This window comes from Leopardus geoffroyi, chromosome B4 (assembly GCF_018350155.1).
Source record: "Leopardus geoffroyi isolate Oge1 chromosome B4, O.geoffroyi_Oge1_pat1.0, whole genome shotgun sequence".
Classification (NCBI taxonomy): domain Eukaryota; kingdom Metazoa; phylum Chordata; class Mammalia; order Carnivora; family Felidae; genus Leopardus; species Leopardus geoffroyi.
Genome location: NC_059341.1, coordinates 132,693,921 through 132,718,487, shown reverse-complemented (window position 1 = coordinate 132,718,487; position 24,567 = coordinate 132,693,921). Strand labels below are relative to the sequence as shown.

General features: G+C 49.9%; 3 protein-coding genes and 1 non-coding gene across 8 annotated transcripts in view; 3 read left to right on the top strand and 1 right to left on the bottom strand.

Moving 5' to 3' along the window:
* Nucleotides 1–10,827, top strand: part of DDX17 (DEAD-box helicase 17) — a 20,662-nt gene extending 9,835 nt beyond the window's left edge. For 2 of the 3 annotated variants that reach the window (XM_045465168.1, XM_045465169.1), the window contains exons 9-13: nt 240–350; nt 474–535; nt 1,927–1,986; nt 6,140–6,376; nt 7,770–10,827. In XM_045465168.1, coding sequence (XP_045321124.1) covers nt 240–350; nt 474–535; nt 1,927–1,986; nt 6,140–6,376; nt 7,770–8,275 — 976 coding nt within the window. In that variant the 3' untranslated portion in view covers nt 8,276–10,827. Of the gene's footprint in view, nt 1–239; nt 351–473; nt 536–1,926; nt 1,987–6,139; nt 6,383–7,769 lie in introns of all 3 variants that reach the window. The other variant, XM_045465167.1, reaches the window with a different exon arrangement.
* Nucleotides 10,825–22,953, bottom strand: KDELR3 (KDEL endoplasmic reticulum protein retention receptor 3). Of its 2 annotated transcripts, none has more exons than XM_045465173.1 (5): nt 22,846–22,953; nt 18,065–18,165; nt 13,689–13,847; nt 12,795–13,047; nt 10,825–11,781 (listed from the first exon to the last, which is right to left on the bottom strand). In XM_045465173.1, exons 1-5 carry the CDS (start codon nt 22,934–22,936, stop codon nt 11,741–11,743), a joined length of 645 nt encoding a protein of 214 aa, XP_045321129.1. In that variant the 5' UTR covers nt 22,937–22,953; the 3' UTR covers nt 10,825–11,740. The 2 variants fall into 2 exon arrangements, with proteins under 2 accessions (XP_045321129.1, XP_045321128.1); XM_045465172.1 differs by having other exon boundaries at nt 22,825–22,936.
* Nucleotides 18,572–18,656, top strand: TRNAR-UCG. Its single transcript has one exon. It is a non-coding gene; the product is annotated as a tRNA-Arg (tRNA).
* On the top strand, nt 22,890–24,567 carry LOC123591218 (formin-like protein 5). 2 transcript variants are annotated; one of them, XM_045465171.1, is made up of 2 exons: nt 22,890–23,616; nt 23,879–24,567. In XM_045465171.1, coding segments are annotated over exons 1-2 (729 nt in total). In that variant the 3' UTR covers nt 23,881–24,567. The 2 variants fall into 2 exon arrangements, with proteins under 2 accessions (XP_045321127.1, XP_045321126.1); XM_045465170.1 differs by having other exon boundaries at nt 23,912–24,196.

Below are 24,567 nucleotides of genomic sequence, written 5' to 3'. Positions count from 1 at the left end.
ATTTTTTGAGGCCCCAAAACATCAAAAGCATTACTAGCTTTCTTTATATCATTCATCAGAGCGCTGTCGTTAGAAGCAAGGATTCCGGATCCTTAGTTGTGATAGTTACCAGCTGTATAGAACATAATGTGAAAAAAAAGTACCGTAGTCTTGGGGAGTTATGTTGTAGACCTCCCATCTACATAGTGTATGGGGAGGCCTTCTGTGAATGACTGCATTTTTGCTCGTCTTGTTTTCAGGTTGATCCAACTCATGGAGGAAATAATGGCTGAAAAGGAAAATAAGACAATAATATTTGTAGAGACAAAGAGACGCTGTGATGACCTCACTCGAAGGATGCGCAGAGATGGGTGAGTGCAGCGCTGAGGTAATTAGCCTCAGGTTTTATATTTATAGTTCAGTAGGAATTTTTAAAGTTTAGATTTCCTCTTTTTTAAAGATTTTTGAAATATTGGTTACTTTTCCTCTGACAGTTGGCCAGCTATGTGTATCCATGGAGACAAGAGTCAACCGGAAAGAGATTGGGTGCTTAATGGTGAGTTCAAAACTAAATATTGTCCGTACTGTTTCCGAGATGGGCACGCTTTCTGTAAAGGACCAGGTAGTAAAGATTTTCTGCTTTGCAGACTCTATGGGGGTTTGTGTCATAGTCGTTCAGGTGTTATGTTACAGCAAAAAGATGGTCAAGAACCATATGAAAAAAATGGTCTGGCTGTGTTGCAGTAAAAGTAAAAATAGATATTGCCAGATTTGATCCATAGGCCAGCGTTTGCCAAACTCTGCTCTTGTTTATTGAATATTAGGGGCATTTTGGCATATCTCTACTGTCCTTTAAAGTCAATAATGCGGGCTGTTTACACTTTTTCATAACTTACACCACATTTTCTTTCATAAGGTCTTTTTTTTTTTTTTTTTTTTTTTTTTTTTAAAGCTTATTTTGAGAGAGTGAGAACGCCAGCAGGGAAGAGGGAAAGAGAGGGGGAGAGAGTGTGGGGCTCCAACTCACTGTGAGATCATGACCTGAGGCAAAACCAAGAGTTGGACACTTAACTGACTGAGCCACCCAGGCGCCCCTAAGGTCTTATCTTTAAAATACATACGTTCACCAGCCTGTAAAGCTCCCCAAACCCTGTACTTCTGGAATTTTTATGGAGGCTTTATAACCTAGGCCTAATTGATTATTAACTCGATCTCCATCCTCTCCTCTGAGGATGAGGGGTAGGGCTGAAAGTTCCAAGCTCTTATAATCATGGCTTGGTCTTCCTGGTGACCAGCCCCCATCCTGAAGCTTTCCAGGATTCCACCAAGCATTGCCTCAGCACAAAAGATACTTCCGTCACCCAGGATCTTCTGAGAGACCTTGGGGTCTGTGTGTCAGGACCTAAGGTCAAAGACTAAGAATAAAAGACTCTCCTAGCATTTCTGTTTACAAGCGTTTTAGGAGCTGAGTGCCAGGAGTTGGGGGCAGAGACGAATACACGTATTTTCTGTTATTTCACAGAGGAAAGTAGGGTTCCTCCTTTCATTTCACATCTTTTAAAGTTGTTTCCTTCTCCTTCCCCTTACTTTTGGTTTTATTTCATGTGAAAGGTAACTTCAGTGTCATAATTTAAGGGCAAAAAATTCTAGCTCATTTAAGTTTTGTTACAAATTGCTCCATAGTTTTAACAGTCCTTTTCAGTAGAGGTAGCTTTTGGTCTGTTGCCTCTCTGCTAAAAGTGAGGAGAGTGAAGATTTTCAAAGAATCACTGTTTTCCTTTGAATTTAAAAGAGCTTGGCATGTTCTTGACACCATCACTTGAAATTTAACATGGTAGAGTGAAAAGGCCAGATAGCTAGGAATGCCTGTGTGTGGTCATTTTTAAAGATAATCATTTGGCCTTGATTGTATAACTTGGCTTTCGTGGTACTATTCTTGTCTTGCAGAGTTCCGTTCAGGAAAGGCTCCCATCCTCATTGCCACAGATGTAGCCTCCCGTGGGCTAGGTTTGTATAGATAGGCGTCTCTGTCAATGGTATATGTATCTTTTGGTTTAAAGATTTCTTTGTCATTTTAAATTAGAGTCGTGTATACATGTGTTTAGATAAATACCTAAAAGAGAAGAACACAAAGTGTGATAATTTCCCTTCCCCCCCACAACTTTTTTTTAACCTTGGTGTTTTTTGTTTTTTGTTTTCTTTTATTTTCAAAGTCTCTTCCTGCTCCTGACAAACAGGCTTTGGTCTGCAGCAAGGCCTAGGCATGACTATTCAAATGGTTAGAGGGGACAGGAGACATTCAGTTGAACAGCTCAGCTTTTTCCTGGTTTTATTCTGTTTTCTGGCTGGATAGGATGAGTCTGATTGAACCTAACTTATTAGAAGCTAGTTTCGGCAGATACTCCCCTCCCTCCCTCCCTCCTTTCTCTCTCTCTCTCTCTCTCCCCCCCCTCCCTCTCTCCCTCCCTCCCTCCCTCCTTCCCTCCCTCCTTCCCTCCCCCTTTCGCTCTCTCTCCCTCCCTCCCTCCTCCTCCCCTGCCCCTCTCCCTCTCTCCCTCCCTCTCTCTCCCCCCTCCCCCCATCTCTCTCTCTGTATATGCATATACATATATATATATACGCGTGTATATATACATATATGTGTATGTGGAGTTCCGATTCCATGAATGCTAACATAATCTTGGTATTTAATGAGTCCATAAATATGTTATCATTCAGTAATTAAATCTGCATTGCCCAATTTTATTTACGGAAGTAAGATAATTGTGTACGCTCAGTTGTCCCCTTCTCCCACCTATGCTCCTATCATCAGTGTGCTGTCTTCCAATTTAAGAACTTAACTTGAAGCTCATGTTCTTTTGGAGGTTTCCACCCATTGTGATTTAAATTGATAGAACTATTTTGCGGTACTTGATCCCATTATTTTCTGAGGTACACAGGTACATCTCGAAATTTTTATGTTAAAAAAGATGACATTATGTCTGTCACAAAGATATTTTTAAATTACTGACAGGTGTTTAATTTCTTGCCCAGTAAGGTGAGAAGTACCATATTCCCTTGTAATGCGTAGCGTAAAGAGAAAGTGTTCAACCGGAATACAAGAGAATGAAGGCTTTTTATACGTTGCATTCATCATTCCCTCCTTCAGAGGTGGTGGCCTGCAGCCATGACTGAAAATTGTCTCTGCCCTCAGAGGTCATGTCTGGATCTGTGCGGTTAGAACTTGGGCCTGTTGGGAGAAGAGGCTGAGGCCTGAAAGCAGTTTACACAAAAGCTTTCAGTGATGGTGGTTTTTAAACAGGCTTGCTATGTGCTGGTAGCTTCTTTGTGCATCTTGCCTAGACAATTAAAAATACTTCCTCCCTTTCCCCTTGCATTTCTAAACGAAATCAATTGGCTACCATTAGAATAACTTAGACTCTTCATCCCACCCCCACTCATCCAAGTGAGGGGAGAGGGAAGGTACCTGAGTCTGTTTCTTGTTACTCAACATCAGTGCTTGTTTTGGGCCCCTTTGTTTGCTGCCTTGTAAAAATCAAAAGGAGGGGGAAAACCCACCAAAATGGCAGAATGCTGACCAAGGTCCTACAAGATCCTGGAAAGTGAAGGCTTCTACCTCATAGACAGGGGTGCAATTTTCAGCTGAGTCACCAGGCCTTTTTTCACTTCCTGTCCAGCGATGGCCTCTTAAATGTTCCCTTCAGGTAAGTTCTTCAATTCCCATAGTTTTATGATAGTCATCCTCAGGAAACCACTATTCCCTTTGCACTGGGATATTTTTAATTTTTCTTTTTCTTTTTTTTTCGTTTAAACTACACACTGTTAAACTAAAAGTATTGAATTGATTTTGTTTTGTTTTTTAACAGAAGCTTTGATATCAGCTGCAGATCACTCAGTACATGGCCGAGGCAAATCTACATTGGCCCGAAGCAGCTCTAGATGAGCCTGTTGGCTAGTCTCAGTCCCTCCCGATTAGTGATTGGGAGGGGTTTGTCAGACAAAAAGTTGTTATCCCGGGCAGCTGGCCAAAACATTAACTTTTCAGTGTCTTACCCTGCTACAGCACCTCCTCTAAAGGCAGCAAGATCATATTGTGGCAGTGCGCAGATCAGATCAGGGCAGGCCTGACTGGAGAAAACCAAATTCTGCGCTTGCTCTTTGGTGCCCTCAGCCAGCTCTGTGTGCACGCACACAGGACCCCTTTCTAGGGTGAAGAACTTGCAACATGTCCGTCCCCTATCGAGCCCCTCCAGAAATACTCCCGACTAAACATTTCTGAACGGTTGACTCCAGTCCCCAGTGCTTTCTGCTAGGAAAGCACACGTCTGTGCCTCCAGTGCAGTAATTCAACTTGCTCTGCTGCCCACGGTCCTACACCGTGGGATTGACTCTGAGGAGCATTACCATAGGTCTGAAGATGTGGTCCTGGAGCGTAATTTCCCAGCCCTTCAGCCCACATCCATCCTAGCCCTGGCAATTTTTAATTTTTCCTTTGTTGCATCAACGACCCTAGCCGGAGACTCACGCTGCCCCCTGTGTGATAACTGCCTTCTCGTCTTTCTGGTGTGATTTCAGGACTTTAGGGGTCAGTAAAGACTGAGGAGCCTTTATCGTAATAAGAAACAGACATAATGCCCCTTTCTTCACAGGCCCTTTAACAACAGCTGAATTTTTTTTTTTTTTTTTTTTTAATCATCTCCCCTTTCCCCTGAAATTGATCCAGTCTGGGCAATAGATGCAGTCTGACCCTTTGGATGTAACTTACATTTTTTAATTAATTATTTTTTTCTACAATCACCCCAATTATCCTTGGGGGAGGCGTTGGAGGACCTGAAATTTTTACCCGAACCCAGGTTCTCCGGCGCTTGGCAACCAAATGGGGCTACAGAGAAGCATCTAAGCCAGTTCACAGAGCGAGCGTGTGTGGGGACTTCTCACTGCCACGGACCCTTGATGCATGCTCCCCGCGCTCCAGTGGTCCCGTGTCAGAAGGCGGAGTTTTCGAAAGGAGGCCGCCAAAAATAAAAGGCAAAGAGACGGGATCGGCTGCAGCGGTTTCCCAAAGGAGGAGGGAGTGTGCATCGGTCTGGTAACAAACAGAGAATGTTTTTTAATTATTTATATCACAAAAATCTGTGTTTTATCTAGGATATTTTCTGAATATTCTTTGTAAAATGCAGATTTTTTTCCACAAAACATTAGGATTCTTTGTTATATTAGACTTGTTTGTTTAAGTAGGTAAAAATCTACATTTAGCTGAAAGCATTACACTAACATTTACATACTTGAAGCATTAGGAGGTTATTCAACCCAATTCCCAGCAGTGGATAGAACATTAAACTTGTGTCTCAAGGTTTCATGGTTTTTCCCACCCTCTTTGGCTATTTTAATTTCCCAGGTTATGTAGACAATCTTTGACAATTGAAGCAAGTACTGAGTTGAAATAACCTTGAGTTGAGCAAAAAAAACCTCATTTGGCAGAGCTGGGCTTGGTAGTACAGTGAAATTTTAGTGTAATGTGCTCTTGTGGTAATTGAACGGGGAAAGATAATTCGGATATTTCTGCAAAGGAAAATAGGTGCGTACTGTACTTTGGCTCTGATCAGTTTTTTAAATAATGAGAGCAAAAGTTCTTTTAATCTATTCTGATTGAGTCTCCTTGAAAATGTAGTAAAGTATATATGAAGTTTCTTTTTTCATTTTGCTCTGTGACTGGTTTAAAGGTAAGTTTGTTATATTACTGGTAGATTTTGCCAGGCTTCTCCCAACAGAGTAGAAGTAATTTGATCTTGCAGCTTATCGGTGGTACCACTTTTTTTCTACATTTCCGGTTTTGAAAAGGAGCTGGAATTCGCTACAACTCCTGCCAGTACATTGGTTAAAATAAAGAGGCAAGAGTTCGGGTGGTTGAATGGGATTCCATTAGGATTTCATAGCTGATAAAGATGCCGCTTCCTGTGCATGTCCCAAGAATCAGTAATCCTCTTTTACTCTGTTGGGATGAGTCTTTTTTTGTTCCTGTTCAGAATGGTTACTAACTTGATCTTCTTTCCTCTTGCTGTCATCTGCATTCGTGCTTCCCACCTGTTGTTGGCATGTCCTTTACCTTCTCTTTCCCTGCCACATCAACCTACACACCGATTCATCGTTGGCCTTGAAGATGTGGAAGATGTCAAGTTTGTGATCAACTATGACTATCCAAACAGCTCTGAGGATTATGTGCACCGTATTGGCCGAACAGCCCGTAGCACCAACAAGGGCACTGCCTACACCTTCTTCACCCCAGGGAACCTAAAGCAGGCCAGAGAGCTGATCAAAGTGCTGGAAGAGGCTAATCAGGCTATCAATCCAAAACTGATGCAGCTGGTGGACCACAGAGGAGGCGGCGGAGGAGGGGGTAAGGGTAAGTCCTGGAGTTTTCCAGGTACTGCCAAGGTATCTTTTTGGGCTCATTGGGCCTTTTTTTGGTTTGTTTAAGTCCTGTGAAGACTTTTAAGTGTTACTGAATAACAGAGGATAGTGATTAATAGGTTTTCATAATTGTTTTCTAAGTAAGACCATGTGATTGGGGCGGGGTGGGGGGGAAGCTGTCATGTTTGGCCTCCTAGCAGCATGGTATTTCCATAGACAGTAGTATAAAACTGACTTTTGTGTTGTGAAGTATATGGTGCATGTTCAAAATTGAGGTGAATTACGGTTATTTTTAATACCTTCAAAAACTTTAGTGTATTAGGCTTTCAGTTTCTCATGTGAAGAGATCAGTAATTTTATATCGTTTTGTGGCAGTAGAAACAGGTATCGTTAACGAATATAAAAATTGGATAGTTCTGGGACACCTGCGTGGCTCAGTTGGTTAAGCATCCCAACTCTTGATCTCAGCTCAGGTCTTGATCTCAGGGGCATGAGGTCGAGCTCCGCCTTGGGCTCCTCACTAGGCATGAAGCCTACTTAAAAAAAAAATTGGATAGTTGCAAAATAGGCTAGGGTCATAGCTCCTGAACTACTACTATTTTGGTATTCTTTTGTCCCAAACTTACTGCATGCTAAAGCTCTGTGTCTGAATTACCTGAACGGTTTTTAAAATACAAGGTTTTTGGTTTATTTGTAAGTGGGTTTGGAATTGAGCCTAGGAACTTCAAGTTTGTGAGATAACTTTGACGCGGCTAGGCCCACGGAGCAACGTCCGAGAGCTGGTGTGCGCTAGTAGACGGTCCTCGTAGGGTCGTACCAACTTGGCTGCTTATCTTTTTGTTTTTAATGTTTGTTTATTTTTGAAGGAGAGACAGAGCGTGAGCAGGGGTGGGGCAGAGAGAGGGAGAAACAGAATATCTGAAGCACGCTCCAGGCGCTGAGCTGTCAGCACAGAGCCCAGTGCAGGACTTAAACTCACGAGCTGTGAGATCATGACCTGAGCCCAAGTCAGACGCTTAACTGACTGAGCCACCCAGGCGCCCCACTGTCTTTTTATTTTTAATCTATGGTAAGTCACCTCAACTTCTTTACCATTGTTGCTACATTTGTGAGATTGTGTCTCTTAATAATCCTCAAAGAAAAGGATTTACAATGGTGAGAAGTTGAATGTCTTTTCGTGTTTACCATTCTTTTGAATATGTCCTATTAAAGAATCAAATGATGGGTATATTTTAAAGTAACGGATTTGGAGGCTGGCCTGGGTAAAAATCAGATCAAGAAAGAACGTTGACTGCTTTTGTACCTGGTAGAAGTTTTTACACGTGGTCGTGTGTGGACTGTATTTCTGGCATTAAAAACTCCTCGTGTCCTCCCATCAGGAGGTCGTTCTCGATACCGGACCACTTCTTCTGCCAACAATCCCAATCTGATGTATCAGGATGAGTGTGACCGGAGGCTTCGAGGAGTCAAGGATGGTGGCCGGAGAGACTCTGCGAGCTATCGGGATCGTAGTGAAACCGATAGAGCCGGTTATGCTAACGGCAGTGGCTATGGAAGTCCAAATTCTGCCTTTGGAGCGCAAGCAGGCCAATACACCTATGGTCAAGGCACCTATGGGGCAGCTGCTTATGGCACCAGTGGCTATACAGCCCAGGAATATGGCGCTGGCACTTACGGGGCTGGTAGCACCACCTCAACTGGGAGAAGTTCACAGAGCTCTAGCCAGCAGTTTAGTGGGATAGGCCGGTCTGGGCAGCAGCCACAGCCACTGATGTCACAACAGTTCGCACAGCCTCCGGGAGCTACCAATATGATAGGTTACATGGGGCAGACGGCCTATCAATACCCCCCTCCCCCTCCTCCCCCTCCCCCTTCACGTAAATGAAACCACTCGAGTGGTAGTGACTTGAGTGGTAGTGACTTGCGCAGACTTAACTACATTTAAAGGAACGCTGTCTTTCCCTTTTATTTCTCTTCCCCTTTTCTTTCTTTTTTTTTATTTTTCCCCCAACCATTGTGATTTGTCTTTCATGCAGATTAGTTAGAATTCACTGCCAGGTTTCTTCTGTCCGCCAAAATGATCCAGTCTGAAATAACAGATTTTGTAAAAACATATATATAGCCGACTGGAAGAGGTTCTTTTTTTTTTCCCCAACTTCTTGCATGTTGAGGATACTTGAGCTATTTTTCATCTTAAAAGAAAAAGTAAGGTATTAGGCCCTTTTGTGGGAGCCCATTTTTGTTGTCCTGAGTTGGGGGTAGGGGGGGAGGGTAGAGGGTTGAATTCTGCAGAAGAAGGTGGCATCTGTGCTTTAGATTGCTCTCATTACTGGGTTAGAAAACCAAGAGGGAATTCCCTGCACATTCTGTAATACTTTTTAATGTTCCTTGGGCCTGATGAGTATTTAAGACAATGCATTGGCCATTGTCATTTTGGCTGATTGCTCGTTAAGTGCATTTGACAGTTAAAAAAATTCCTAATTGGTTTTGTCTCCCTTATATTTCTGCCTTGCCCCTTCCCAATTACTGAAAAATAACCATTTTAGTCAGGTTAGACATTGAATTGCTGAGTCTTGAGTTTCTTAAGTGTGTCTTTTAAAAACCCCAAGTGTTTATTGAAATGGTTAAACGTAGCATCTCGGCGTCTGGGTGGAAGCTGCCTCGTTTTCTTCCCCACATAACCAGGGACCATCTGTGAAATTCATTTTCCAACTACATAGTTGCTTGGGGCAGAATGAACGTAAATGCTCACTGAAAATTTATTAACCAGTTAAATAATTTAACCAGTTACATATGCGTTCACCTGCAGTGTAAAAACCACTTTTAATTATAAACAATATACTCAGTGGCAAAGTTTCTTTTTAAACTCCGTATCTATAAAGCTAGAATAAAAGCAACTCTTGCCGGCTACTCTGCCCTTTCGGCCAAATTCTCTTGAATAAAGAACCTTCGGGGTCTGTTAAGAAAGAACTCTTAATTCTCTTCATACTCTTCTCTGCAGTGCTTTGTTGTAACAGCTTTGGGATGCACATTTTCTTCAGCATCCTTTTGCACTCAGCTTTTTACAGGTAGGTAGTGCTTAAGAGAAGTTACAGAGGACTAAAGCCTAAGTCCTTTCACTTTTCCTCCTTCCGAAGGTAGGTGAGTTTGTCCCCTTTAGAATGATACTGTTTAACTGAGACTTCCTGTAGCACACGGGCCTAGAAAGAATTCTCTGCTCTTGTCACCGTAACAGGACAGGGAAACCAGACAGCCCCAGAAACCTCTTCCATATCCAGTGTTGGACTATTAATTTTTTTATGCTATTGGTATCGTTCATTAACAACGTAGTTAAAGGGGGAAGGCTCCACTGCGTCCTTTGGCTAAGGCCTGAGGGTGCTTGCTGGTTTGTAATATCTAAATACTTGAGGTTCTTTTGTTTTTTTCTTTTCTTTTTAAAATTCTTCAGGGAGAGAGAAGGGATGGTTTCTGAGGGGTTCTGAAAAGTATGGTTGAATGTGCAACATACAGGTAGGTTGTCAGCATAAGCTGAAATCTGTGCATGTGAGAACTTTGACATGTCGTCTCCCCCCAGTCCCCCCACACTTTCTTCTTCCTTTACTTCTCATTTTTCCCCCCTTATAGAAGTTGAGGCCGAGGGAGGATGGCAGGCACAGGAAAACTTGGGCAGAACTGCTCTGTGCTTTCAAACCAAAGTGCCCCCCGCCACAGAAAAATTTTGTCTGAGCACTGACCAGTCCATTGTAGACATTTCTTTCTACATCAGACTTGTGACTATTTTTAAACAGAGGTGCCACTGTAAGGGGTGCCATTTACTCTCTCGCAGGTCTTAAAGCCTCCCTTGGTGGTGAAGGCCTCTGGGCCCGCAAACGGCATTTGGTCTGCCGCTCGCTTCCCTTTTTCCACCAGGGATATTGTGGTCATAAAGTCAAAATAACAGCATATCCCGAATCTCAAAAGCTATCGTGGCCTGAGCGCAGCTGAGATCGAGCAGAGTTTTTCCTAAACGGCTTTAGAGTAACTCTTCTGCCTCTGCGTCTGTCCCTCATAATTCAGGCTCTGCCTTTGCTTCAGAACATGAGCAGAAGAGTCCTCGTGTGAGGCTAGTTACTGCAGTCACGGTTGAAACTCATTTAGGGAAAGGATTTCAATATTAAGCTCTGGGGCTGCTTCTCCCCAGTTCCTCCCTAACCATTCGTTGTGTGGACTTCTCTCATCTAAAAGGTTGGTGGCTTTTGCTTGGGATCAGTGCTCTATTCATGTTCTTGCTGGTCTCTGAACACATTCCTGTTGCATTAAGACTTGAAAGATTTGTAGATGTGTGATGTTCAGGCACAGGATTCTAAGAGCTATGTTACTATTCTTAGTTTGTCAATTGTCCTTTTGATACCATCTTGTTTTCTTTTGTAGGTATAAATAAAACACTGTTGACAATAAGGTGTGAGCTTTTTATTGCTTAAAACTTCTCTGACCACAGGACAGTGGTAGTGGCCTTACAGTTTTTATTCGCTTCAAGACCAAGTTTGGGGCGTGTTGGGTTGAGTAGTAACCTTAGCACCTAAAAACGTGGAAGGGAGGTGGGGTTGATGGGTATTACTGGGAAGATTTGAATCCCAAAGCAACGAGGCAGGACACCTAGTAGGTTAAGGCTTCAGCATTGGTTTCCTCACTGATAGAATGGTCCTCATGGTAGCAGTACCCACCTAGGTTATTGCTTGGATTTAAGTACTCCGTGTGGAGCTGCCGTAGCCGTGGCAAGACGCAAGGCCATTTTAGAGCTGAGGCACACAACTACTGAAGTCTGGCCGAAGCTGATCTATTTGGCTTTTGTCTGGCTTTTGGAGGTGGGTTAGAAGTGAAGTGACACTTCATCCCTGTGAGACTATCAGCTTTGTGTCCCTGCCTAAACTTGGTCTCCTGTCTGGGAAGTGAAAATCGCCACAGCAAGCAGCCTGCTTTTCTTGAAGTCTGGTCTTTGGGGGCATTTGTCTTCTACACAGAGAGACATCTTTCCAGGTGGGACTGACTGTTCCTTAGTGGGAGGCTCACACTAGGGCCATAGAGAGCAAGGTTATTTCACCCGTATATGGGTTAAGCACCTAAGATTTCTTGATGTCCAGCTGACAGGCACCATGCTCGTATAATTGGCCTGGGTTTCTCACTGCAGCTATAATTTAAGGGAGAGATTGGTGAGAACGTCTTCTACGTAGATCAGTGCTCTGCTGAGATATCCCCACTAAGCATTTTTCTGACTGACATTAGGCCTGAGTCCTGTAGAAGTCGTCCAGGAGACTATTTCAAAGAGTTTATTCTGTGTCCTCGTGAAGGCGTAGAACCATCTGTGGGGCCCTCAAATTGGCATTGGAAGACTTAACTTCTTTCCTTTAAGGACTAGGAGAAAATAGAGACGAAATGAGAATTCACCACACTGATAACTCCCTTTTAACTACATAACCTTAGGATCTCTAATGCCCAGGCCACAGTAGCTGCATGTTACAGCCAAGGGAGAAGCTTCATCACGGATTGCCTACAGACTCCCTCACCTCTAAGCCCCACCTATGTTCCTGATCCCACTCTCCCTTAGGCCACAAATGCAGTTGGCCTCCACTTCGGTTTCACATCTATCCAGTTCCTCTCCGCTCAAGGTTGCCCACCCACTGGTGACCTCTTCAACAACCACACCTGCCCCATAACAAGTCTCCCTGCTTCGGCCGCCTTTCACTCTGCCCAGCAGCTGCTGGCTCTGTAAATGAGCCCTCCGGTGGCTGCCCTGTGCGACGCAAACCCATTATTACCCTCTGATCTCTCCAGGTTCATAGATTCTAAACACGCTAGCCTTTCTGTCTTTTAGCACACCAAGCTGGTTCCTGCCTTAGGGCTCCTGCACAAGCTATTCTTTTGGAATGTTCCTTGTATATCTTTCTAACAAGCATTCTGTCCGATGTCCTCTCACAGTCGACCTCTCTATGTATATCGTGTGTCCGTGTCCTGGTCTGTAGTTCTTCATGGTGCTTGTTTCTTTATTTTATTTTTTTTTTCAACGTTTATTTATTTTTGGGACAGAGAGAGACAGAGCATGAACGGGGGAGGGGCAGAGAGAGAGGGAGACACAGAATCGGAAACAGGCTCCAGGCCCTGAGCCATCAGCCCAGAGCCCGACGCGGGGCTCGAACTCACAGACCATGAGATCGTGACCTGGCTGAAGTCGGACGCTTAACCGACTGCGCCACCCAGGCACCCCTATGGTGCTTGTTTCTTAACAACACTTGTTTGTCTCTTCCCACTGAAACAAAAGCACCACGAGGGGCAGAGACTTGGAGCTATGTTCACTTCCCAAGTTCCCTCAACTAGTGAACGGGTGACACCTGCCAGTGCCAGCAACACTGCTATGGCCGCGCACCTACCTTTGGTCACATACAAGTAGAAGAAGTCACAGTAGAAGATGGTTTGTACTACTCCAGACACCACTGCGATTTGGTCGTAGAAGTTCTCAGTCTGGTACCTCCTGATCCAGTTAGCCAGGTAGAGTGCCCGGTACAGCCCGAGAAAGAACAGGTAGTGAGTAGTGATGGTCTCAGCCTCTCCGGTTTTACTGATCATGAAAAGCTGGGGCAGGATGGCCACGGATTCCAGGTAGATTGAGAAAGTCCAGAGGATCTGAGCCAAAGAGGGAAGAGGCCGGAGGAGGCTGATCAAGACCAAGAAGGGGGCCATCTCTTCAGAAGAAGGTAACTACTAAAATGTTCACGGGACAGAATATAACGAAACAAAAAAGTTCCCGAAATGTAATCCATTCCACCCCCTTTTCTCTGTAAATAGGAAATACTTGAAAAGTTCCAAGTAAACTGCTTTTTTTTCACATCACATGGACGTTTTCGAACATAATTTTTTAATCGGAGCAGAACTTTATTGTATAAACTCGCCTTGGTGGAGGCCATAGTTTCTCACAATGCACGAGCATCGCAAGTTCATGTTTGTTGGTCCACAGCCCAGACTTGCTGAGTTACGTTCTCGGCCTGGACTGTGCTCAGGTGTCCACCTTTGGGACAGAAGTTCTCAATAACCATAAGTGGTGCTGTGATGCCTGCTCTGTTTATCCACAGGACTATTTGGATGCGCCCATTTCCAAATGGAGTCGTGTGAATAGCTTATTACCGATTTCTCAACTAACAACAATATACGAGCGATGGTCACGGTTGTACCAAAACACAAGCCCAGACCTTACAAAAGATCAGAGGGAAGGATGTTCGGCAATGTGTTTACCCTTAGCAATTGGTATTCCACGTCCCTTCACTTACCTCCAAGGGAGTGAAACTGTAGTTCTCAAGGAAGGAGAGACCAATGACAGGGACCAGAAGAAATTCCAGGCGGAACGTGTCATTCTCACTGTCAAATGTTTTCCGAAATTTCCCATAGATCATGTACACTGTGACGTAGGCACAGAGGAGAAAAACCACCTAACAAGGGAAAGAGCCACAGGGGAATCCATAATGAAGTCATTTCCCACTCTATTGGCTGGGCTTCCAAGCTACCTTGAGTTGGGACCAGCCTAACTAAAGGGCCAGTGCTCTTGCCCCAAGGGGGAAGAAGTGAAATGTGTACAATTTCTCCGGAGTCATTGCCCTTGATTCCGAAACTAATGACCCTTTTGCTAAGTAACTCCTTGCTTCTAATTAGGACCACTGGCACTACCTGTGTGAGGACCCAAAGGTGCCTGGGCATCTCCTTACTGGAGAGCCTCAGGCAGGAGATGGGGGGGGGGGGTTGGTCTCTGTCGGGGGACTTAGCAGTGGCATTCCAGGGCTCTTAAATGTCAAATTCCTAGATCTGCATCAGTGACCTGTGAGCATTCTTCCACTAGAACTAACGTCCTTTGAATCATTTGGTCATTGCTCCTGCGGAAAAGCACTCTCTTTAAAAAAAAATTTTTTTTTTTAATATTTACTTTTCAGAGAGAGAGAGAGCACAAGCAGGAGACGGGCAGAGAGAGACAGAGACACAGAATCTGAAGCAGGCTGCAGGCTCTGAGCTGTCAGCACAGAGCCCGACGCGGGGCTCGAACCCACGGACCGCGAGATCATGACCTGAGCCGAAGTCAGACACTTACCGATTGAGCCACCCTGGCACTGCTCTTTTTTAATTTATTTTGAAAGAGAGAGAGAGCAAGCGGAGGATGGGCAGAGAAGAGAGGGAGACAGAATCCCAAGCAGGTGCCACACTGTCAGTGCAGAACCCGATGCAGGGCTCAAACTCACGAACCGTGAGATCATGACCTGAGCCGAAGTCAAGAGTCGGACACTTAACTGACCGAGCCACCCAAGCACCCCAGAAAAGCTCTAATTGCAGTAGCCGTCCTCCAGCATGTGACGTTATGGTTTGGCCTCTAACTTTCTAGGCCAGAGGTTCTCAACTTTGTGCATCAGAATCACATAAGTAGCCACCTTTTTTCCCCTCCTGCCCCCAGAGTTACTGATTTAGTAGGTCTGAGTAGGCCTGTTGTATTTCTAGCAGGTTCCTATGTGATGCTGATGCTGCTGGTCCAGGAACTCACTGGCCTAGAGAACTCCTATGTGAACTTCAAAACTCAGTTTCTCACCAGAATGAGGCGAATACACTTGGTGTCACCATAGCTCCACGGGAACATATACGATGTCCCCCATAATCACATGCTCTGGAAATGTCTGTGTACCCGGTCTCTTTCCCCCATTTTCTGTAAGCGGGTCCTGACTGTCCTGTCCACCTCTGAACACCCAGCCCCTAACTCAGGGCCCGGCACAAAACATCCCAGAATGAATGAATGAATCAATGAAGTGGTGATCACTTCCTCACTTCACCAATGCAGAAACTGGCCTCTCTGAGGTTTCTACAACTAACTCATGCTGCCATGCCAAGCGCTGGGTCCTCGGCCCCTCCCAGGACCGTTCGAGTCCGACCCTCAGGCAGAAAAATGAACCGAGCAGGTGGTGGTTGCTATTTCCGTGTTGAATTTAAGCAGACTGTGATTTCAGGACCTCAGACAAGTTCACACAGTTTGACGCCCCACAGGCAACAACATCTTCCATTCCAGCAAGATGCCTGGAATCCCAAAGTCACATCCCTGATGTGGAGGAGAAAGTACCTTCTGGGTGCTAGGCGCTTTACCTAAATCATCTCATACAGTCTTCACCATAGCCCCACGAGATCGGTAGAGTTCCCCATTATGTAGCCTTCCTTCCTTAAAAAGGGAACTGTTAGTGGGGCGCCTGGGTGGCTCAGTTAAGCATCCAGCTCTTGATCGCAGCTCGGGTCATGAGCTCACAGTTCATGAGCTCGAGGCCTGCATCGGGCTCTGCGCCGGGAGTGTGGAGCCTGCCTGGGATGTTCTCTCTCTGTCCCTCCCCTGCTCATGATTGCTTGTGCTCGCTCAGAAATAAACTTCAGGAAAAAAAAAAAAAAAAAAAAGGAACTATTAGATGATGTGCCCAACTGAAAACTACATTTCTCAGCCTCCTTTGCAGATAAGGATGGTCAGTGACGCGCAGTCACTGGCTAGGGTTAGGGAAAGCTCTTTACAAAGGGCTTACCCAGATGGCAGGTACACTGTTGCTCTTTTTTCCTTTCCTCTTCCTTCCTGCCCAGAATGTGATGTGATGGTAGGAGCCCTGGCATCCATTTTGTGACCCTGAGGCAACCTTGAGGCTAGATGCCACATTAGGACTTGCTATCTAACTTGCAGGGCCTCTTTAAAAATTAAAAATTTCAAGGGGCGCCTGGGTGGCCCGGTTGGTTGAGCATCTGGCTTCGGCTCAGGTCATGATCTCACAGTTCGTGGGTTTGAGCCCCGCGTAGGGGTCTGTGCTGACAGCTCAGGGCCTGGAGCCTGATTTGGATTCTGTGTCTCCCTCTCTCTCTGCCCCTCCGCTGCTCGCACGCTATCTCTCAAAATAAATAAACTTAAACAAACAAAAGGAGCTGCCATCCCAGCCCTGGATGGCCCACGTCCAGATTCCACATTATGAGTAAAGAAAAAATAAACCTTCATCTTACTAAAATCACTCTTTTTTTTATTTTTAATGTCTTTATTTATTTTTGAGACAGAGACAGAGCATGAATGGGGGAGGGTCAGAGAGAGAGGGACACACAGAATCTGAAACAGGATCCAGGCTCTGAGCTGTTAGCACAGAGCCTGACGCGGGGCTCGAACTCACAGACCGCGAGATCGTGACCTGAGCCGAAGTCAGACGCTTAACCAACGGAGCCACCCAGGTGCCCCTACTGGGACCACTCTTCTGTTAAGTCTCTGTTACCAGCATCCAAGCAGGAACATTCCACTTCCCTGACTCTGAAACCCGGCCTCCTTCCACTAACCTGTGTTGCCTTAAAGAGTTAAGATGGCTGAGGGAGATGTTCCTGGCGTGACTCTCGATCTGGGGGTCGCGAGTGCAAGCCCCACGTTGGGTGCGGAGTTTAAAAAGACGTGGGATGGCTAATTTGGAAAAAGCTCACCCCAGCGTAACCTCCAACGGTTGTGGCCCGGGGCCCAAGACGTCAGAATGGGACCAAGACATTCTCAGTTTCCCCTGTGAAACAGGACCATGCTTCAAAGCAACAGTTTCCCATCACAAAGTTAAGTCCGAGTTAACCTGCACCCTCCCCCAGCCCTCGGCGGCAGAGCCCCTGCCTGTCCCCTGAATACAGCAGGCTTGATCCCATCTGGGTGGTTTCTGAACCAGCTCTTCTCTCTGCTTGGAACGCTCTTCCTCTGATCGCCTCGTGGCTGGTTCCTTGTGTCACACAGACCTTGGCTTACGTGTCACCTCCTCAGAGAGGCCCCTCCTGGTCACACCCCCTGAACATTTTCCTGTTCCTTCTCTATCACGTAACCCAGGCATTAAAACTTCTTTTATTATAACCAAAGGAGGGGCACCTGCGGGGGGCTCAGTCGGTGAAGCGTCTTGACTTCAGCTCCGGTCATGATCTCGCGGTCCGTGGGTTCCAGCCCCGCGTCGGGCTCTGTGCTGACGGCTCAGAGCCTGGCGCCTGCTTCGGGTTCTGTGTCTCCTGCTCTCTGTGCCCCCTCCCCCGCTTGCATTCTGTCTCTCAAAATAAACAAACATTAAAAAACAGAATGAAAGCCCACGTCACCCTATTTTAATAATATCTGCATAACCTCACCCCTAACCAAAGTTTTGCTGGCCGTTTTATTATCTGTCTCCCCAGTGAGAATGTAGGTTCCGTGAGAACAGGAGCCTCACGGGTCTTCTTCAAGTACCTGGCTCCCAGGAGGTGCTCAAGAAATACGGGTATTTGTCAAATGCATGTCGGACGAATAACCTCTCTGCAAGCTCAGGGAACCAGGTTGGATTTTTGGCTCATTTTTTGGAACCGGCATAATAAAGCGACCCTTTATCGAATATTTGATATACGATGGCTGTGATGTATTTGCATCCATTACCTCATTTCGTGTTCACAACAGAACCCGCCGAGGCGAGTACTGGCTCTGTCTTCAGTCTGAAGGTGAAGTGCACAGGGCCCAGGGCCTCGCCCAAGCCCAGGGCCCCCAGCGGCTGTCAACACAGTCAGGATTCCCATCCAGGTCTGCCCGGCTCCACAGCCCGTGTTCCCGAGGGCACGGTCTCGGTCTGCGGGGCTCAGGGGACCCCGCCACCACGGCCACCCCCCCCACCGCCCTCACCTTCATCACTGTGTTGTAGACGGAGATGAAGTTGGTGAACAGGTCCAGGTACCTGGTGGTGAAGACGAGAGCAAAAAGGATCTGGCTCTTCCCAGAGATGCCTGTGGCCAAACGAGAAGAGGGGAAAATGAGACCCGGACTCCTAGGCCCCACGACACTCAAGAAGCCCAGTGCCCGGGGTCGCCCCCGGGGGGGGCGGGGGGGCTCCGTCCTGTAAGCGTCCAACTCTTGAGCTCAGGTCTCGATCTCAGGGATCCCGGTGTCCCTGCGTGTGCCTGCCCGGATTTCAGCTCTGGAGAGGGTGTGTGTAGTGGTGGGGGTAGGGGGGGTCCGGGCTTCTCTTCGCTCCACCCTCACACTTCCACTGAGTCCCCAAAGTTCTGCCTTTTAGACGGCAACTCACTGAGAGTTGATTCATCAGGGAGACCAGAGCGGGCAGAGGAAGAAGCAGGGCCAGAGGACCATCCTATTTTATTTTCCAAATTTTAAACATTCAAAACGCGGGGTGCCTGGGTGGCTCAGTCGGTTAAGCGTCCGACTTCGGCTCGGGTCATGATCTCATGGTGCGTGGGTTCGAGCCCCGCGTCGGGCTCTGGGCTGACAGCTCGGAGCCCGGAACCTGCTTTGGATTCTGTCTCTCCCGCTCTCTCTCTGCCCCTCCCCCACTCATGCTCTGTTTCTGTCTCAAAAATAAACGTAAGAGGGGCGCCTGGGTGGCACAGTCGGTTAAGCGTCCGACTTCAGCCAGGTCACGATCTCGCGGTCCGTGAGTTCGAGCCCCGCGTCGGGCTCTGGGCTGATGGCTCAGAGCCTGGAGCCTGTTTCCGATTCTGTGTCTCCCTCTCTCTCTGCCCCTCCCCCGTTCATGCTCTGTCTCTCTCTCTGTCCTAAAAATAAATAAACGTTGAAAAAAAAAAAATGGCAGGACTTCCTCCTTTAAAAAAAAAAAATAATAATAAATAAATAAATAAACGTAAGAAATTTTTAAAAAGAAAATCAATTAAGAAAACAAAGATTCAAAATGCTTTTTTTTTCAGCGATAAAAGGAGTGACTATTTTTGCTCTTTGTAAGACAAAAAGCAGCTGATCATAAAGACAGTGCAGAGGGTTCCCATATACCCATCACCCAGCTTCCTCCCGCAGAACATTTACCAAAACTAAGACATTCACCCTCGTATGGCACTATTGACCGAACTCCAGGCTTCAGTCAGGTTTCATCCATTTTCCCACTGACACCCTCCTCCTGTCCCGCGAGCCAATCCAGGGATCGATGCTGCATTTAGCGGTCACGTTCCTTAGCCGCCCTTCGGCCACTTCTGCTACGTCGAGGAGGTGGGGGAGGCAAGGACAGTCTGGACACCTCACCAAACCATCCCCATCGACGATGCCCGCGTGTCTGATCCACAGGTCAACTCACCCAACCTCCCCAGAGGCGGCTGAGGACTGCGTTCAGAACCACATCCTTCCCCGGGCTTCTGCGACTGTCCTCATGGCTAGCTCACCGCCCCTGGCCGCTCCCGTCCTCACCACCTAATCGTTGAGGGCTCCCCGGGCTTCTCCCTGGCCCCGTGCCGTCTCAGGGACGCCCCAGCTCCGGACTCTCCTCCGAGTTCTGACCCCTATATTCCAGCCTGACCAGACTCACCATCTCCCCGCGAGCCCCGCTCGTGTCTCCCCTCCTTCGAGAATGCCACCACGGCCCCCTCCAAGCTCACGCCAGGAAAGCAAGAGCCATCCACCTCCACCGCCCCCACTCCCGTGCCCCTCGCCGGCCCAGCACCCTACCTCAGGGCTCCCACCCGTCTCCCCAAGTCCGTCCTTGCTGCCCCCCCCACCCCCATTCCACTTGCCTACCAATGGGCTATTTTTAAAATAAAATTCCACTTAGAGCCCTTAAGTGGCTCCCAAATGCCCTTTAAAATAGAGACTCATATCCTCCTCGTGGCTCCTGAGGTCCCGCCCAACCTTTCCTGGCAGCCTGCCTGGCCCCATATCTCATCACTGTCCCCCTCAGTCCCTCCCTCCAGTCACGATGATAACATCTGGGTTTTACTCTACGTGTAACCGAGTGACTGGGGACTTTGGCACCCAGAAGTGACATTACCTGATTAAGGGCCCGCTTCCTTTATACGCCTGAGTTGTGCCTTATCTATTTCTCTGGTGCTGCACATTTTGGGGAGGGAGACAACTGCTGACGCCCCCCAATGCTCTGGGGGGCACCGGGCCCCCGTGCCGGCTCTCCTGCCAGTGTGGCGAGCCTGAGCCCCACACTCCTCATCTGTAAGATGAATGCCCCCCCCCCCACGGGTGGGACAGCACTGACGTGAGGCCTACGCAGGATTCAGTGAGGGTGTGAGTGCCCCCTGGGGGGGTCTGGGACTTGGACTTGAGGCGGTGGGGCTGGCTGTGGTGACGGAGCCCACTGCTGGGAGTGGCGCCTGGGGTCCAGGCAGCAATGCCGACCCGAGGCCAGCTCCGGGCCATGCCTGTGGCCACCCCATCTCACTGAGCCCTCCCAGAGGCCTCTCCAGGGAGGTCCTCGGCGCCATTTAGGAGGGTCCAGGAGGCGGCAACCCCGGGGGGGCACAGCTACCCTCTCGGCACATGGCCTTCCTCCCCCCGCTCCCCTCTGCATCCTCAGCCTGCTGGGTTCCTGGGCTTCACTCACACCTCAGTGCTCCAGAGCCCGACAGTCAGGAGCACAAAGGTTTTCATGCTCCTTTGAAAGCAGTGAAACATTTCCACCGAAGGGAGCCAGGCACAGAGACCCGGGACAAGGAAGGGAATGCGAGCCAGTACCTGGCCAGAGTCCCCCCCCCACCCCTCGCCCCGGGGATCCACTGAGCACAACAGCAGCCCTCCTTCCATTTGACGGATGGCAAAACTGAGGCCCGAGGTGACACAGGGAGTCGGTGGCTGGGCGAGACCTAAGCCCCAGTCTCCTACCTTTTGGGGTGGGTCAGTGAGGGTCACACCAGGCTCCGCGTCTCGGGGCAGACGGGGCTGGCGTCCAGGCACCTCACCTCCTCAGATCCCCGCCAGGCGTGTGCCAATCCCCCTGAGTGCGCGCGCGCGCGCGCACACACACACACACACACACACACACACACACGCTTCACCGCCCAGCTGCCCTTTTTCTTTCCCCGTAGCACTTAGCACCTCTAAGAAACCGTATCATTTGCTTGGCTGCTACGACTGTTGCTGGCTGGCACGTCTCCACTGCTAGAAAGTCCCCTCCACCAGGCGCGGGGCCCCAAGTTGTCGGTGTTCCGTCTGGGGGGCCAAGGGCCGGGCGGGGCAGCGTGGGTTGGGGAACAGCGCCCCCTCCCGGTCATGGTTGCTCACTCCCGCCTAGGGCCCTCCGCGGAAGCGCAGGGACAGGTCCGAGCTAGACTCCCCCACACACCCCCACCCCCACACCGGAGCCCCTGCAGGGCTCCTGCCTCACTTCCCCAAGTGGGAACTTGAGGGGCCCAGAGTGCCCATCTCTCCAGAGACTGGAAATCGGAAAGGCCTGCAGGTCCAGGACCACACCCTCTTGTAATGCCTCTCGCGCCAGCACCCAGCCCCTCCTCCGTGGCCAGTACACGAGGGAGTGACCTGCTTCACGTCCCTTCCGAGCCCCCCTCCCCTGCTCCCCACACTTCCGCCGCTCCCCAGTCCCGACTCCCTAGCCTGATCGACAAGGCGCTTTCACATTTGGACCCCCCACCCCTCTGCCACTCATCTCCCTTGTGGACCTCCCCCACATCGGGCTGCTAGCTCTCCCTGGGACTATCCCTGTGGGCTTTGGCACCCCCAGCACCCTCCATACAGCACACCCTTCCTGGTGACAGCCCTCCCATCCTCCAGGACCCAGCACAGAGCTGCTCCCTCCACCAATACTTCAGGGGTCTGCTCTCTGCCTCCTCGGGCCCCCACTCCGCCTGCATTCATCTCTGTATCCCCTGACCCCAGTGCCAAGCACAGGGTGGGCCCCTCCAGGACACCAGCGGGGCAAAGATGGCTGCAGGAGGCCTGAGCAGCCTTTTTGACGCACCGGGTCCTTTTGGCCACCAGCAGTCCCACCCTGAAACGTCTCCAAACCCCCCAGGGAGGGCAGCCAGACTGCTGGGCAAAAGGGGGACTTTTCCTGCCCTCCCGGGGCTTCTGCTACAGGGGCAGGTCCGGGCTCGCCAGGGCCCAGCCTGGTGTCCTTCCTGCCACATCACAGCCTTGTGTGCCACGCGCAGGGAGAGGAGGGAAGAGGGCCCAGCCTGAGGGGATGTCTGGAAGGGGCCGTGGAGAGTGGTGAGGGGAGGAAAGAGAAGCCCCTGAGAACTGGAGGCCAGTCCTGGGTGCAGACCCCCCCTCCACCTTCGGATCCCACTCTGGGCCTGAGTGAGGGTACACAGAGTCACAGGCCGCCAGCTCCTGAGAAGCAGAGAGAGCAAACTGTCCAACAAGCCAGACTAGCGGAAGCAAGAGGGTATCACCTCCTGCACACCCCCTCCTCTTCCCACTGGCAGGGGTGGGGCAGGGGTAAATCACCCTCCCTCCAGAATCTCCGAGGGTCCTCCTTCTTTGATGGGGTGCACCTTTCCATGTTCTCTGGAAGCTGAGCTGTGCGAAGACAGTCTCAAGCACCCCCAGGCCGAAGTCCCCACCCTGAACGGAAATTCAGCAGCCCCCCACCCAGGGCTTGCAGGCAGGCGGCACCGGCTGGGGCCCAGGCGGCCCAGGCCCTCCCTCCCCCACCCCACCCCCCACCCGTCGCACACCTCCGCCCGGGCGACCCTCACCGGAGCAGCACTTGGACCTCCAGATCTTCCCCAGGAGCAAGATCATGGCCAGGAGGTGGCTCAGGTCGCCGAGGATCCGGAACACGTTCATGGTTCCCCGGGCGGGCGGCCCCCACCCCCGCCCCCGCACCGCGCGCGGCCAACTCCTGGGAAACTTTCTGGCGGGAGAGGCGGCTGCCACGTCCCCGGGCCGGGCTCTGGGTCCCGCGCTCCGAGCCCCGCGCTCCCCGCCGGCGCCGCCGCCGCTCCGCCAGCGCACCCTCGGCCGGGCGGTGACGTGGCCAGGCCGGCAGCCGTGCCGGGCGAGCCAGGAAGCGCCGCCGCCCGAGATCCCGCCTCCCTCCCGTCCCAGCGCCGCGGCCCCGGGGCCTCCCGCACGTGACCTTGGGCGGGCCACCGCGCCCCTCCCGCCGCCGGGGGCCCCCTCATCCGCCTCCAGGGTTTATAACTCGGGGGCCAGGGTGGATGGGGGGGGGGGCGGGGCGCGCGCCAGCGTTTGGCCTAAGCCTAGAGGGTTGGCAGCGCCCCGTGAATGTGACCCACTGCCGCTGTCAGCATCCGCCTGGGGTTCAAGGCCTCCCTCCTTTCCCGCGCTCCTACCGGTCCACTGCCAGAGCCCCCTTGTCCTGACCCGCCCAGTCGGGGCGGTGAAGCTGGTGAAAGATGGCCCTCAGGTTTGGGGTCAGGCTGACCTCTGTTCCGGCCTGAGTGCTGTGGGCCTCCCTCTCCCGCTCTTGGCCTCAGGGGTTTCATCTGTGAAAGGAGGTTGCTGTGAGTATGAAAGATGTCCGTCAGGGAGACCGGGGGCCGCGACGAGTGTCTCCCTCTTCTTGGTGTGACAGGATGTAAACCGGGAACACAGGCCGGGAGACTCCGGGGGGCTGCGGGCTGGAGGCTGGGAGGCAGGGAGGGTGAAGGGCCCGCAGGGGTCTTTCCAGTGCCGTGCCACCCTCGCTGGGCCTTGGTCTCTGCATCTGTAAGAGCGGACGGCATGAGCTAAGGCCCCTCGTTACCACCCTCCTTTTGACCCCAGGATCTTCTCTCCCAAACACCGGCCTCCTCCCAGCCTCATCCCTGCCCCGGCCAGAGAGGCTCTGCTACCATGGAATCTGTCTCGCCCCTACTCATCACCCTTCCGTGGCTCCCTCACCATGACTCCTAGGGCAAGGCAGCCCTTTGAGACTCAAAATGCGGTCCGCCGGCCAGCAACATTTGTATCACCTGCTGGGAATGCAGAATCTCAAGCCCCCCGGGGCTCCTCGGGGGCTCAGTCGGTTAAGCATCTGACTTCAGCTGAGCTCACGATCTCATGGTTTGTGGGTTCGAGCCCCGCACGGGGCTCCGTCCTGACAGCGCGAAGCCTGCTCAGGATTCTCTCTCGAGCCCTCTCTCTGCCCCTCCCCCACTTTCTCTCTTTCCAAAATAAATAAATAAACTTAAAAAAAAGAAAAAGGGGGATCTTGAGTCCTACCTCAGGCCCACTGGATCTGCATCTGTGGTTAAACAAGATCCCTGGCTGATTCATGGGCCCACGGGAGTTTGAGAGGCACTGATATAAGCAATACTATGAGGAAGGTACTGATATTACTCCCATTTTACACCCAGGAAACTGAGGCACAGAGAGGTTAGGTGATGTGCTTCCAGTCACGCAGACCCTAAGTCTGGAGCCTGGATTCCAGCACAGTCTGGCTCCAGGGTTTATGTGATTCGTGGCTTTAAAAA

Bases quoted from the DNA above. Each gene is read 5' to 3' on its own strand.
- LOC123591218 (XM_045465170.1), top strand. From the start codon at position 22,890: ATGGCCAGGAGGTGGCTCAGGTCGCCGAGGATCCGGAACACGTTCATG. The intron at 23,617-23,911 runs GTGAGTATGAAA...GCCTCCTCCCAG, and splicing joins ATCTGTGAAAGGAGGTTGCT to CCTCATCCCTGCCCCGGCCA.
- KDELR3 (XM_045465172.1), bottom strand. From the start codon at position 22,936: ATGAACGTGTTCCGGATCCTCGGCGACCTGAGCCACCTCCTGGCCATG. The intron at 18,166-22,824 runs GTGTGCGACGGG...GTTTGGCCACAG, and splicing joins TGAGGGTCGCCCGGGCGGAG to GCATCTCTGGGAAGAGCCAG. The intron at 13,848-18,064 runs GTGAGGGCGGTG...TTCCCTTGTTAG, and splicing joins TCTACAACACAGTGATGAAG to GTGGTTTTTCTCCTCTGTGC.